At 38.3% G+C, this 15,783-nt stretch overlaps 1 protein-coding gene across 2 annotated transcripts in view; it reads right to left on the bottom strand.

Annotated features, from left to right (window-relative positions):
* polr1a (RNA polymerase I subunit A) overlaps window positions 1-15,640 on the bottom strand; it is a 62,746-nt gene extending 47,106 nt beyond the window's left edge. Inside the window, exons 1-13 of one of the 2 annotated variants that reach the window (XM_028459278.1) lie at window positions 15,451-15,640; window positions 13,486-13,594; window positions 10,218-10,313; window positions 9,991-10,140; window positions 9,756-9,866; window positions 8,228-8,313; window positions 7,956-8,044; window positions 6,646-6,723; window positions 5,468-5,567; window positions 5,243-5,384; window positions 2,038-2,199; window positions 1,162-1,284; window positions 850-1,077 (exon numbers count right to left, since the gene is read on the bottom strand). In XM_028459278.1, coding sequence (XP_028315079.1) covers window positions 850-1,077; window positions 1,162-1,284; window positions 2,038-2,199; window positions 5,243-5,384; window positions 5,468-5,567; window positions 6,646-6,723; window positions 7,956-8,044; window positions 8,228-8,313; window positions 9,756-9,866; window positions 9,991-10,140; window positions 10,218-10,313; window positions 13,486-13,594; window positions 15,451-15,527 — 1,551 coding nt within the window. In that variant the 5' untranslated portion in view covers window positions 15,528-15,640. The remainder of the gene's footprint in view (window positions 1-849; window positions 1,078-1,161; window positions 1,285-2,037; window positions 2,200-5,242; window positions 5,385-5,467; window positions 5,568-6,645; window positions 6,724-7,955; window positions 8,045-8,227; window positions 8,314-9,755; window positions 9,867-9,990; window positions 10,141-10,217; window positions 10,314-13,485; window positions 13,595-15,450) is intronic. The other variant, XM_028459277.1, reaches the window with a different exon arrangement.
* Window positions 15,641-15,783: the final 143 nt, after the last annotated feature.

The following is a 15,783-nucleotide window of genomic DNA, read 5'->3' as shown; positions in this document are numbered from 1 at the left end:
CGACTTTAAGGGTGCTTTCACACATGTAGTCCGGTGGACTCGGTGCGGTTCAGGCAGTAAATCTGCAACTTTTTACATTTTAATTTCCTCCAGTCCGCTTTCACACATTGTATTTGCCAAGCGCACCAAACTTCCTCAACTACATATGTCACGCAGGCGAAACGGTCGGTCCCCGATTGGACAGAATACAAAAAAAAAAAAAGAATACTTCAACCTCTAATGTCGTGACAATGTGCCGCTGCCCTGTCACTACTGACAGATGCGCCGTCACGTACGATATTTGGTCTCTCTTCCTATGTTTTTCAAAAGAATTCCTAAAACAATCCCAGCAGAAGTAAATATTAATTCAAAATAACCCATAATCACACAATGCCACAAAATAAATGTTGTGGGAGAAATACGGGGAGTGAGGAAATGTGATGTGTTTTTTTTTATTTTTTTGTATGTGTGCTGACAAAGGCGACTGAAAATGGATGGATGGACGGACGAATGGATATGTGTGTTGCTGCTGAAGCACTTGGTTGTGAATGTGTGCTCACGCCTGTTACCGTGACGACAGGCACGCAGGGCTGCTGCTCTGTCACTGGTGGAGTTGCTTCGTTACAATTGCACTTCATTGTAAAGTCCTATGTTTGGTGCTGGTTGCTTTCTCACATGATTAAAGACCTCACCATGCTTCGCTTGAGCCAAACCAAGACCTACATTTTTCAGAGGACCAGAGTTCGCGTTCCAGTGACCTTTCACATATCGCAAAAAGACCAAAGTATCCGAGGAAGCAAAGCATGGTGCGGCGCAAAGAAGCATGTGTGAAAGCACCCTAAAAACCTGAGGGATGTCAACCCTACTCACTATCTTCATGGACATCTTCTGTGGACCTTGAGATGGAGTCAGAAGCTGCTTGGCCACAGCTTCTCTCTGTGCTGGATCAGTAGTGGATAGGATGGTTTTCCTGCCGTCCTCGTTGATCACCATGGAGGCCCCGGGGTGGACGTTGGGCCCGTTGAGCACGGCCTGACGGAGCTCCTTGACGTTCCACGGAGTGACGGGCTGAGGATATGTCAGCTTTGTGGCAAACACCTGCAGGGAAATTGTGGGAATGAGGGGTTCACTCTTTGAAACAAACGCTGGAGGCTCCTGTGACATGAAGCTCCGCCCACTCACCATGGGGATTCCTATCTCGTTGGTTCCAATGTACATGTCTGGACAGATGACGGATCGAGCTGCGTAGTCAACGCGTTTACCCATCATGTGCTTCCGGAACAATCCGTCCTTCTTCTCTAGGACCTGGTGGGACAGATAGCAGTGCACAGACATGAAGCTGTGATTAGCTGAGATATGCTAACCAGGTTTGGGGGCAATAATATTTTTCAGTTACAATTATTTTTTTAATTACCCATGTTCAATTACAATCACAGTTACGAAATTTTTTTCCCATTTACAATTAAATTTATTTTTGTATCCTCAGAAAGTCAATTACAATTTTGCTCTCAATTACTAAAGTTCAATTACAAATGATCACAATTACTGAGCCTGAAATAAATAACCCAACCCAATAACCTTCCTCTTGTGTTAGCATCTCTTATGATAACAGGTCCTAAATCAGCTGTAAAATACACTAAAAACAAATATCTATCATCTATTTTTTTCCTCTCTATTGGTTACCTTCTTAAGCTTCCAATGAAATCAATGAAAATATAGGTTTTTAAAAGCATCTAAGATGTTTTTATGTCAGTATACCCCTAGATTTCTATTTATTTTAAATGGTAAAATGTGGGAAAGCTTGATATGAAACTGTAACATAGTTCCAAAGTTTTGCATTAAATTACAATTGACACTTATTATAGAATTTTCATGACAATTACAATGTCAATTAACTGAACTCAATTACAATTTAACTACGATATCGACCGCAACCGATTTTTAAAATTATAATACTCCATAATTGTAATTAATTATCAATTACATGATTACAATTATAATTGACCCCAACCCTGATGCTAACTGCTAACGCGCTAACAGGTGAAAGACAGTATGTACCTGTCTGATTCCAGGGTACTTCTCTGTCATCAGTTTATCCATGTCACTGTCAAAAACTATGTTGACGTGGCTCTGCAGGTGCACCCAGGTGTTGTACAGCTTGTCTTCCAGCGTCAGCCCCATGATCCCAGCCAGGAACGTTTGGTCTGCGGGTTCTGAAACCTAAGGGGACCCCATCAGGACCAGGAGAGGAGAAGGTGTGAGAAGGACTAAATCTACTACAACACTCTGGCACCTCTACCTTAGCAGCTCCAACACAAAAATTAATTTTTACCAAATTTTGCCAGATCGCTTTTCGCCTTGTTCACATTGACATTGTAGGCATCTGTACCAAAAATGGAGTTAATCGTGGCAGACTTTTTTCACAATAATGAAGTTTTTTCTATTTTCAGGAATAGTGTTTGAACTGTTGTAATGTTCTTACTCATGTGACCATACTTCCCTTTATACCATTACAGTTTCTGATATCTATGAAAGTTACGCATTCTTTGGATGAGCAATACAAATTGTGAAAAAGTATGCCACCCTTTACCGATGTTATATTGGCCCAGTTTTTGGTGCAGATGTTCAACATATCAATATGAAAAAGGCAAAATACGATCTAGCAAAATTTAGAAAAACTTTTTTTACCATTATATTTGAGGATGCACCAAAATTAAAATTTGTGGCCGAAGCCAAAAAATATATAAACGCTTGGCCGAATACGGAATATGGTTAAGTTTTTCAGTAGTGCATAAATAGCCTAGAATAAATGTTTTTTAAAGAAAGTAAATGTTTATTGAATATTCTGACATTTTTTAGTCATCCAGTAGCCTTTGCTTTTCAAAAAAAGCCTCATTCAGCCTCATTCAGAGGGTCAAAACTGAAAACGTTATATATATATATTATACTTTATTTCCATATATGTAAATGCAAACTGCACTACTGGACACCCAAACTGCACTAGTTTTTCTGCTACTGATCATGTTGGGAGCATACCTGTCAAGTTTTGGATTTGAAACTAAGGGAAATTTTCTAGTGCCCACTACCAGTCTTCCCACCCGGCCAACCAAGCACCAGTATCCCTTATATTTTAAGATAGATGTACAAAAAATCTAAAATACCCACTTGTCAACCACTAACTAAATACAATTATGTCATTAGAATCTGGTAGGTTGACCTTTATTAACATTGAAATGCTGTGAACATTCCTACTAGGGCTGGGTGATATGGACCAAAACTCATATCTAAATATTTTTTCTCAAAATGGTGATATACAATATAAATCTTGATAATTTTATTAAATAAAGTCTGACCAGAAAGACAATTCTGGGTTAAATTTGCTGATGCAAAATGCCACACAGGGACATTTATTAACAAACAGCTGCACAATATGAGCCACTCATTAATCCATCTAACTGAGCTTTACATGTTGTTCTGAGAAGTAAAAGCAGCGACTCTTAAAACTAGTATTTTGATGCATAAGCTATATATATATATATATATATATATATATATATATATATATATATATAGAGTATATATTAATATATGAAATATTATAGTGTTCTATATCGCCAAAATAGAAAACTCGATACATCTTGAATCTCGATATATCACCCAGCCCTAATTCCTAAATTATAAAACAGTCTAAATAAAAACATAAATGTGTATATGAAGCACATGTATTTATTTAATATACTTACAGTTCATACACAAGTCAACACATTTAATATTTACTGTTAATTTCACGTTGCTTGTCTTTAAGTTAGACATTTACATTTTATTTTCATTATACGTTTTCTTTTAATTTCTCATGCTCACTCATGTGGTTCTCTGGTATTCATTAATGACTTATTAGACACATTTGTTGCAGACTTTACATTCTTTAACACTTTTTTTTAAAGCAGTGTATATTTGTGGCGCTTGCGATTGGTGGATTTTTCATGGTGACTAACGTGGTTCCTTCCGCTGTGGTAGACGTTAAACTCTCAGTTACTAATCTAACAGAACGTGTAACTGTGTCACATCCTGATGGTCTTTAGGAAGGTAAACTATCTGTTACATTTCACAACGTATTTACACAAGTTCTTTGTTTTTTTTCGGCGGTGGTTTTTTTCTGGGTTTGTTGTCGCTGTCAGCACTAATCTCGCAAGAACTGCCACCCAGGCTACTTCAGATGGCAGTTCTCGCAAGGCATCTTTTAATTATTACATTAAAATACAGGATATTTACGGGAAAATACTAATACGGGAAGATGGCGGGAAAGAGGGGTAAAATACAGGAGTTCCCCGACCAAAACGGGATACTTGACAGGTATGGTTGGGAGTCACTGCTTGGAGCCACGGCCATTGTTCACGCACATCAGCTGTTAGCACTCCATGCTAATGCTACACCAGCCTATGCAGCGAGACTCGAAATCGCTTATGAACTGAGGAGGAAACGATAAGGATCTTTACAGATTTGTTGCTCACAGCACTAACAACGGACTTGGTTGTGGAATTGGACGGCTTCCAACTTTTACGCGGAGAGCGGTAAGTGGAAAGGAATGAGTCTGGCTGTGTTTGTGTGCGGAAAGGAGAAGCTGCTGCTGCTCTAGTTCTGCAGCAACGCGAGCACACTTTTCTAACTCAAAATCACTGCACGTTGTTTGATTGCGTCATACTCTACAATTCAGCCTTGCTTTTAACTCACTCCACCGAAGGCCGACTGTGGCTTTTTTTTGCAATATTCGGCCGAATATATTTGGTGCATCCCTAATTATATTGTGAACCACCCTCCTACACAATCAATCAATCAATCACTCCAGTAAGTTCTTTTAAAAAAAAATATATATATATAAATATATATATTAAGGTTTCACTTATTCAGACAACTTTTTCAGGAAATTTACTTTGATCTCCTGACATGTTTCGACTGCCGACTGTCAGTCTGTGTAGAACACACGCTTCAATATCAAAAGGGATGAGTGAACATTTTCACTTTCCCACACCTGGGATTCTCTTCTTCAGAGACCATCCGGAAACAGCGGCGTGGCCCGTCTGACACAACTGTCAAGTTGGCCATGCCCGGAAAGAACTCATAAGAACACATCAATAGATGCCTCTGAGGAAGACTAACAGTTGGCAGTCGAAACGCGTCAGGAGATCAAGTAAATTTCTTGAAAAAAGTTGTCTGAATAAATTAAACCATAACAATCAATCAATCAGAGCAACAGTAGTCTCACCTCTGTCTCCTGAGGGACTTTCTCTCCTGCCATCAGTGCCAGAAGCTTCCTGATGGTCACACAATCCTTCATGACTGCCTGCAGGTTGACTGTGTGACCATTGGTGAACATCTGGTCACCAAGGCGATTGATTGGACGATACCTGGTAGGTGAAATGTGAGGTCAGAATAAAGAGGACAACCATCAGACTATTCTGAATGGTGTCAGGTTACATGTGTTGTATACCTGCATGGTGGGACCACCAGCAGCTCCAGGAAGAAGAGATCAGGAAGGAAAACATTTTCCCCAGCCTCCAGTCCAGAGAAAAGACACTTCAGTAAAAAGCCTGTGTTGGGTTTGTTTAGGTACAGAAAAACAAATCTGTGTACAGTACGTTCTTGGGTTATTCCGTTTCAAAACCAAATTAAAAATAACAAATAAACAGTGTGGTTATTTTGTTTTACTAATTTAGAACCAAAACGGAAATACAGAAGGAAAAAAAAAACCAGGCAAGCAGCTTTTTTTCTGTTTTAAAATTAAACCTTGTTATGTTTATGTGATATTTGGATATTTTTGGGAAAACTAGGATGAGAGCTTCATGTTTTAAGCTCACCACAACATTATGGACCCACAGACTGTGCTGGACTTTTACTCCCACTATTAATTAACGTTATTAGTACATAAATAAAAAACAAAAACAAAAAAAGGATGTCACGAAAAGCATGCACATGATATGTGATTAAAGAACCAGAGGTGGCGTAATCTACTGGTGCTACTCATTAATTGTGATCAACTTCCATGTGTGTTGACGGCTGCCGTTAGTGGCTCACGGTATTAAAACGTGCAAAAAAATAATTTTACTGCCCTCAAAAAACTGGTGCAATTGTTTGTGTCAAATCGTTTAAGTTCTAACATCTATTGTTCCTCACACCCGCCTCACAGTCAATAGTCAGCCACCAATTTACTTTGGATACTATTTGGACCGTAACAACACAAAACAAAACATAAACCGTGAGCAGCTGTTAAAAGCTAAAACATCCACAAACTACATGAAAACAGGAGCAGGACCATAAAACTGCTGAAATAAATCCTAAAAAGTTTTGTCCAGGACCTGTGGAGGGAAGCCAGGTTCAGTGGACTTCTGTTCTGGTCCTGTTTGCTCTGACAGAATGTGACTTGCTAAAGCTTTCGCCCTAGTTTCCCTGTATATATCCAAATATCTCAAAAATAAAACAAGATTTAATTTTAAAACAGAAAAATGCTGCTTATCTGTTTTTTGTTGTTTCTGTATTTCTGTTTTAATTTTCAAATAGTAAAACAAAATAATCACACTATTTATTTGTTATTTTGAATTGGTTTTAAAACAAATGTTTTCCAGAAGCTTCCGTGAATTGTTCAGATTGAGTCGGGTGAGTGTTGCTCACCTTCGTTCTCCCACAATTTGGCGACATGCTCTCGGGCAGTGCTGGCTGTCAGGTAGACCCTCTTTCCGCTGAGCAGATCTTCATGTGGAGAGAAAGACTTTAGATGCTTAGAGGTTTTACAATTCAGAGGCTACAAAACCAATAAAAGAAGAATGAAATGAAAATGAAAACCAAGCACCACATTTGCATCAGCGGCCGACTACACTTTCACTCTAGTTCAATGTGCACAGCTTCAATCGTTTTAAATTCAAGACTTTTAAGGACTTTTTATTGCCATTTGAAGTTAAATATAAGACCAAATTCACAGTAAACATAAAACACCACATCAATTACATAGAGTTAAGGTACATTTTTCCAGTGACTAGTGCAGACGTGCAACTGGCGACCCCCAAGTAAACACACAAAAATACACAAAAATAGACTGCAATGATTAAATTCACTCCAAAAACACACAAAATGACTACAAAAATAGCCAGAAATCTATAAAACAATTAAGAAAAATGTTGAAAGTTGCTACAGGCTGTGTTTTGTAGTTGGTTCCGCTGTCGTGATTGCACAATGTTAAATTACAATCTTTTTAAAAAACAAATGTTACCATTGAATTTGAAATCTGAGACTAATTACAATAATAAAATCATACTTATTATGTGTTAAAATGTAAGAATTTTGAAACATTAATTTAAGACATTTTAAAGGGATAGTTCGCCTATTTTAGACATGACGTTGTATGCAATCCTCATCATCACTATAGTGCATACACATTGTTTCACTCAGTGGTCACCTCCCTGGTCCGAGTTCTGGCCGTTTGAAGTTGGTCAAGAAAGTAGTCCCGGTTAGTTTCCCGGGCCACATGACTGTGCGTTTTTAATAGAAAAAGAGATATGCGTTTGAAAGCTTGATTCATTTACATCACGGAAAAGAAAAAGAAGAGAAACGGAAGAGAAAATAGTGCCGATTAAAACTGGAGGTATGAATTTTTTTTGTGGGCGGTTTTGTGATGTAAATGAATCAAGCTTTCACACGCATATCTCTTTTTCTATTAAAAACGCACAGTCATGTGGCCCGGGAAACTAACCGGGACTACTTTCTTGACCAACTTCAAACGGCCAGAACTCGGACCAGGGAGGTGACCACTGAGTGAAACAATGTGTATGCACTATAGTGATGATGAGGATTGCATACAACGTCATGTCTAAAATAGGCGAACTATCCCTTTAATGACAAATCAGGCCTTATTTTTAGATTCATGAACTTAATGCCTTTTGAGACATTTTATCTCTATGATTTCATTACTAGATCAGCACACTCACCTTCAGTTGTGCCTGGGATTTGGGCTCCAGACGGCATTGTAACAATTAGCTTACTGTTGTGCTCACGACGCACTGTGCTCTTCCCACTTCTGCACACACAAAGACACACAACTAAATTAGCATCATATTTAACACTCTACACATTCTATTTGCGTTGATGCACACGGTCATAATCACATGTCCAGCAACAGGAAGTCCTGCACTGCTGCAGTAACCATGGGATAACTCATCTTTCCTCTACTCTAAATCTCTGTACTTATGTAATCGACTACCTGCAGTGTGGGCACTTCCTGGCTTTCATGTGAGTCCTCCAAAAGTCGTTTATCAAAGTACTCTTCTTCTCCACCAGGTGCTTGATCTGAAACACACAATGTGTTTGTGCTGTGAGCTTTCATAGCACTCACATCATCCCCTCAGCAGTCTGTGCAGCCACGTTGCCTCCAACACATACAGAAACAGAACTTATGACGAGAGCAAGTAATGCGCAAATTCACAGGATGGATGACAGGACGGTGAGCTAATACTGGAGTCGGAGACACTATCTTGTGTCTAATGTTAGTTGGTACTGACACAGTCAGTACAATCCGTATCAATACCCACTGGTACAGAGACACAGATAATACTCAAACAGCCCCCAAAGGCAGATTGAAGTGCAGACGCTGCCTCCAGGTGGACAACAGGTTAAAGGACACACCCTGGGAATGTCAGACCTGTTATGTGTTCCTCTGTCTTATGGTGGACAGGAACTGTTTCTTGCAGTGGCTTAAAAAATTTGTGTCATCTGAACAGTTGTTTAGAAATATTTGTGGCCCGAGGATTTTCTTGCATTATTATTAGGGTTGGACCCGGAATTGTTCAACTTTTAAAATTTAGATTCCTATTTTAGATACCCAGTCCACCAACCGGAAGAAGTAGCCGTATATGTGTGTGTGTGTATATATATATATATATATATATATATATATATATATATATATATATATTTTTTATTTTTTATTTTATTTTGGCAATATAGAAAATTCCAATATTGCCTATATCAATATATATATATTTTTTTTTTATAGCTTATTTTGTATCAAAATACTTGTTTTAGGAGTCACTGCTTCCTCAGAACAGCATGAAAAGCACAGTTAGATGGATTGCTGATTGTGTCCTAACCCAGATCTACCACTAAACAAGCCACACTACAGAACTCACTCACACGTGCTGTCCCCTAGAGGGGAAAAAGCCAAAAGTGACACATATTGTGCAGCTGTTTGTTAATAAATGTAACTGTGTGGCATTTTGCATCAGCAAATTTAACCCCAAATTGTCTTTCTGGTAGTACTTCATTTGAATTAAAATTATTGAAATTTATACCATATATCTGCGTTTTGGGAGGGAAAAAAGTCAAGATATGAGCTTTGGTCCATACATATCCTTACATACAATATACATTGTATACAATACATACATTGTACAACTGCCTCAAAAGAATCGTAATCGAAATAAGGAATCAGCATCGGAAATGAAATCGTTCAATTTAAACGATGCCCAACCCTATTTATTATGTAAATTGGTACCTCTGCCAAGCAGGTAATGTTTTCACTAAGATTCATCTGTCCATTTTTTAGTGTGGATGTTTGTTAGCAGGATATCTCAAAAACTTTTAAACGAATTTAAATGAAACTGACAATGTCAAAAGGAAGAATGAGTTAAGGAGAGACACGTGATCTGATTTCAACGTTTGGTTTAACTCACTGCATGGTGTCAGTAATAAATATATGTGCATGGCTCCGCCCACAGACAGTATTTACTCACAGGTTTGCAGCTCACTGAAGCTTCACCTCTCCCTCTGACTATGGACTCTGTAAAGTCCCGCAGCACAGACTCTATCTCACATCCAGTGGCTTTAGGGTTCTCCTCCAAGTGCTGCACACGCACACAAAAACAAACACTGCTGATGTTACACAGATGATTCAACACATTTGGAAAAAACACAACAATGCAAAAACTTTTGAACCATCATCACTACATACAGTTCCCATTAACCCACCTGGTTAAGGACTTGTTCAAGTTGGTAGACCTCCTGCATGGCTCCATGATCCACTAGTGTGAGCTGCTGGATCAGCAGGTGGACTGCAGGCCTGGGACACGTTAGTGTGTGACATACCAGACAGGAACCGCCGATCAGCAAGTAAAGTTTCTGACAGGAGAGAAAAGGAGGATTAACGCTGGCTACCATATATCGAGTACATGGAGTGTGTGTGTGTGTGCGCTTACATCAAAGAACAGAGGGTTGTACACAGGCAGAGGGAGCTCTATGTGTCCAAAGTGTCCAGGACAGTTGTTGAAATTCTGACTGCATGTTGCACAAACCTAAAGAAAAATCCAGAGTCCTTACATCAAACCTGCTGTTAAAACGCCTTTTTGTCATTGGTGAATACAAACGTAAACAGACCAGTTGGCCCACTGTCGTGACAAGATTTTCTTTTCCTCTGCTCACTTTTATTTTGAAAAGTGAACTTTATAAAAGCCTAATCTTTGCCTGAAAGTGTGTATCTATCAGACTGAACTCACAGAATATCAAAAGAGACGAAACAGTGCAATATAGGAAAATTAACTGAACCCTACAGAGCAGCAGATCTTCATATAATCAAATATCATACAGAAACACTGCAGACTACTTTCTGAAGGTGCACTGTTTGTTTGGGATCAAGAGCAGCGATTCTCAAATGGTGAGTCAGGACCCAAAAGTGGGTCGTAGGCCTGTACTGGGTGGGTCACCAAAGACCGGTCAAAAATAAATACTTAAAGTCTCTCATGTTGGACTAGTCTTTTATTTTGAAAGAAGATTTTCTTTTGACGGGCATGCTGTGAAATGCATGTTACACAGGAAAATATATAGATTTATGTTTTAAAAAAGATTATATACGTGTGTTTTCAACAGCTATTTTTGATCTACTAAATTTGGTTGGTTGAATTCTAAAATGTGGGTCCCAGGGTGATACCAGTCGAGAACCCCTGATCTAGAGAATTTAAAACTTAAGTCCAGACCCACAATGCATTGGTGTGACATTTAACAGTTGCAGTTTGAAAGAGTCAGAGACCATCTGAAAAGACCTTAAGGGCCTGTACTATGCAGCTGGATTTCCTCTTATCGCGCAAACATCTGGGATTAATTTGATGTGTGTGCTGTACTACGACGCTGGCTAACACCAGTGTTTACTGAAAAACCAGCACTGAGAGATAAGGACAGAAATGATGCATTTATTTATCTTTAGTAACATCATCAACTCACTGTTTCTGCCTGATAGCATAAACACTCATTGAAATGCACACACATTGCGAGCCCACACTAGTTAAAGCAAAAGTATAAATTTTTACAAATAAAACACCCGTAAATACCTATGTAATTTTTTGTAACTTTTTGCAGATAAAATCACAAAGTGCTGTACAAAGCTGTGGAGAAATTAATACAACAGGTGCAGCATTATAATAGAATAATTAAACACGGGTGCATTTACATCATAGGAGCAGAATCCTAAAAGGATAATAAAAATTAAAATCCATATAACTAAAAGCTTTTCTGAAAAGCGACGTCTTCAACAGTTTCTTAAAAGTGTCCACACAGTTGAACCCCCGAAGAGACTGGTTCAGGTTATTCCAGAGTCTGGGGGCCACAGCCTGGAACACCAGGTCTCCTCTGGTTTTAAATTTAGTTTTGGGGATCATCAGGAGACCCTGGCCTGAAGACTGAAGGCTGCGCCCTGAAGTGTAGGGGCACAACAAGTCCGAGATATATTAAGGGGCCTGGCCATGTAACACTCAAAACGTCAAAACTAAGATTTCATACTCGATGCGAAACTTGACTGGAAACCAGTGCAGAGTAGAGAGAATGGAGGTAATGTGGGATGTTCTGGGAGCACCAGTCAAAGTCTGGAACCAGCATTTTGTACAATCTGGAGTCTGTTTAGGGTCGACTTATTAAAACAAGTGAAAACAGAATTACAATAGTCAATGTGTATGTACATATATGTATAAATATATGTACATTGCTTCCAGGGGTTGGACTCACTGCTTTAAGAGACTGCTTAGAAAGTGTGACAATATCTCGATACGGCAATATATCACGATATTTTTTTGCAAGATCAATTATCAATATGCTCGCAATAAGTATTGATTTAAGAAATAATATATATATATTTTTTTTTAATTTAAGATTTATTTTTTTATTTCAAAACCTTTTCTGCTTTTTCACTAAAATGTGCAGGTAGGTGTTCACAGAAATCTCACTGTTTGTTGAAGGAACCAATAACATTGTTTACTGGAATATTGCACTATAATGGTGTCACTGGTAAGAAAGACCCTATTTTTGTTTACAGAAAGCACTATTGGAGATACTTATTAGTTTACATTGGTATGTTGACACTTATATACAGAAATGTTGCACTAAAATAGTGTCACTGTTCATAGGACACTTGTTCAGTTTATTGTCTTTCAGAGATATGAAATAAAAATTGTATTTTTTCACTTAATCTTTTTTTTTCTTGTTATATCATAGATTATCGTAGATTGATTTCTGACTGATATATCAATAATCGGTCAGATATACAACATGTGTTTTTTCCGCTAAACAAAACAACCCACTATTTCAGACATTACAAATAATAAAGCTTAGCACACATTATTAACACTAGCTTTTAGTGGTTTAATCAACACATATGCAAGCTCCTCCCCTCTGCCCAGCCCCTCTCAAAGCTAAAGCTAGCCTGCAGGCTAACACGAGGAAAGTTGTTGCTAGCGGTCTTGAAACATGGCAGGAAAAACGCAGCAAAAATGCTGGTAAACAAGTGGCAAGTCAAATTCTCTGATATGGGAACACTGTGTTTGATGAAGACCAAGAGCAAAGACATCATGTGTAAGAAGTGTTTTGAATTTTTGTGCAAAAGTGAATATACTTGATTTTAGTGTATGAGGAATTTTATTTATGTTTAAAGAATATAATTTGTACAAAAAATAAATAACTGAGAATGTTCATGTACATACTATTTAATCTAAATATTCTCCTGCACTACTCATCAATGCACTACTGCACTATTATCTTATTATTATTATATATTTTTTTATTTTTATTTATATACTATTATTATTATTATCTTGTTATTTTATTTACTTTTGCACATTCTAGTCTAACTACTGTTTATATTTAAGTTTATATTTATTATTATTTTTTCTAGTTGATTGTTATTATTTAATGTTTACAGTTACACTATTAGAGAGCGCACAGTTCACCAAGTCAAATTCTTCGTGTGTATAACATACATTCTTGGTCAATAAAGTTGATTCTGATTCTGATTACTTTCTAGTTGACAAATAATCGTGATTTCAATTATGACTAAAATAATCATGATTATAATTTTTTTCTATAATCGAGCAGCCCTACGTCTACCAACATGACAAAAAAATAAATAAAAATCGAATAAACAGAATAAAACCCATCAGCCATATTTAACTCATAGATGGGTCACCTGCTACAGTGTGATCTTACCTCTTTTGAGTCTGCTGGGCCCAGAGCCAAATCATATAAGCTGTTTGAAGCCACGTTCCCGACACCGTCTAAGAACCTGGAGTTAGTGATCGCCTTCACACTCAGTTTCCTTTGGAGGATATAAACATTTGATCAGGCATGAAGAATTTCCATATATCATTGGTAGGAATCTACATTAACTCTTCCACTGGTCTTGTGTCATATAGGATTAATATGATTAATGGATTTAACTGTAAGTGTCGTTGAAATTACTTTGCACTTAAACACATTAATAATTTTTGTTTCAAAGGCTAAATATTTTTTGTTGAAAATTATTATAATTTATACTGTAACAATATGTTGTATTTTCTAAATAAGATACATTTATTTAGCTATGAAGTGGAATTTTATTTATTTTGTGATACACCCTTTATTATCGCGAGGTTTTAGTTTAGTATAAGAGGCTGTGAGACCTGCATTCACCCGGAAATGCAAGAGACTTTGATTGAGCAACCTGCAGTGGCGAGGCCAGCAGCACATGGTACTTTGAGATTATTGTTTTGAATTTTTCTGTAAATGTGTAAGCTACTGTTCTAATTATTGTATGTCAATTTAGAATGCACAAGACTGTTAAGACTATCTGCCCAAGAACCTCCGAAGTGACAGGCGGCCACGAGGTAGTTCATTTTATTTAGTACATGTGTTACCCGTGACCAAGTTATGTGTCTAAAGTTTGTATGTACTTCATGTCCTGCAAGTTTCACAGCGTTCATTCACCCAAGTAAAGCGCCCGTCTTTGAGAAGCCGTGCCTGTGTCGTCATTTCGGAGCCACATTAACTATTGTCATTAATTTCACACAGTGTTGTGTTTTATGTTATACAGGTGCCTTTGTGGAAAATAAATTAAGTTCCATAAACGTGTGTGTGTGGGGGGGGGGGAGAGAAAGTAACTAGTAACTTTTACTTAGAGTACTATTTAATTGAGCTACTTTATACTTGTACTTGAGTATTTTATGTATGACTTAATTATACTTGTACTTGAATATATTTAAAATAAAATAACAGTACTTGTACTTGAGTAGCATTATGCATAAAGACAGTGGAGATGATCCAGACTTCAGGAAGAACCCAGCCCCCCTCACCCTGGGAGACTCTACAGTGAGCTCTGTGGAGTACTTCTGCTTCCTGGGGACCATCATCACTCAGGACCTCAAGTGGGAGCTGAACATCAGCTCCCTTATCAAAAAAGCTCAGCAGAGGATGTACTTCCTGCGGCAGCTGAAGAAGTTCAGTCTGCCAACAAAGATGATGGTGAACTTCTACAGCTCCATCATCCAGTCCATCCTCTGCTCCTCCATCACCATCTGGTACGCTGCAGCTACGGCCAAGGACAAGGCCAGACTGCAGCGTATCATCCACTCTGCAGAGAAGGTCATCAGCTGCAATCTGCCCTCCCTCCAGGACCTGTACGCCTCAAGGCATGCAGGAAAGATTGTGGCCGACCCCTCCCACCCCGGTCATAAACTGTTTCAATCTCTCCCTTCTGGAAGAAGGTTTCAGTCCATCAGGACCAGAACCTCCAGACACAAAAACAGCTTCTTTCCCTCTGCCACCATCCACATGAACACAGCCCAAGTCACCCACTGAACGCCCCCCCACCCGATCACCACCTCCATGATGACATTATCTGCTGCACTGTATATATATATATATATATATATTATTCTCTATCTATCCTTTATTTATCCCTCATCCTTTATATTTATCATTATTATTATTATTGTTGCTGGGTTGTTCTTTGTTTTGTTTTTTTTTTGTTTTGTGCACCAACTACCGAGACAAATTCCTTATACTGTCCTTAAAACTGTACATGGCCATAAAAAACATTTCTGATTCTGATATATCAGTACTCTTTACAGTTCTGCTGCTAATGCATGCACATGGTGGTTAGCATGTTAGCTGAAGGCAGAGGTTGATCTATCTCACCGGATCTCTTGTGAAGAGTACATTCCGAACGACATCCCCTCCAAGCGCCGCCATGGCACTTCTTTTCCAAACAACATGTTGAGATTTCAGCCTGACTTAGACTGGTTCACTATTTCATCTCATAACATCATAACAAGCAGAGCAACATGTGAACAACATTCACACGAACAGTCTACATGTTGTCCACACGTGGGGCCGGAACACTACATTTCACACCGGAAGAAGGGGGGTCAACACAATGTACACCATGTTTTCTACTAAAGCTGTGAAACATTTCCCATTTCTAATCATCACACCTGAAACAAAAAAATATTTTATGCGTTAAATACTACT

The sequence above is a fragment of the Gouania willdenowi genome, chromosome 10 (assembly GCF_900634775.1).
Source record: "Gouania willdenowi chromosome 10, fGouWil2.1, whole genome shotgun sequence".
NCBI lineage: Eukaryota > Metazoa > Chordata > Actinopteri > Blenniiformes > Gobiesocidae > Gouania > Gouania willdenowi.
The sequence above is the reverse complement of the archived record's forward strand: the minus strand, read 5'-3'. Positions and strand labels throughout refer to the sequence as shown.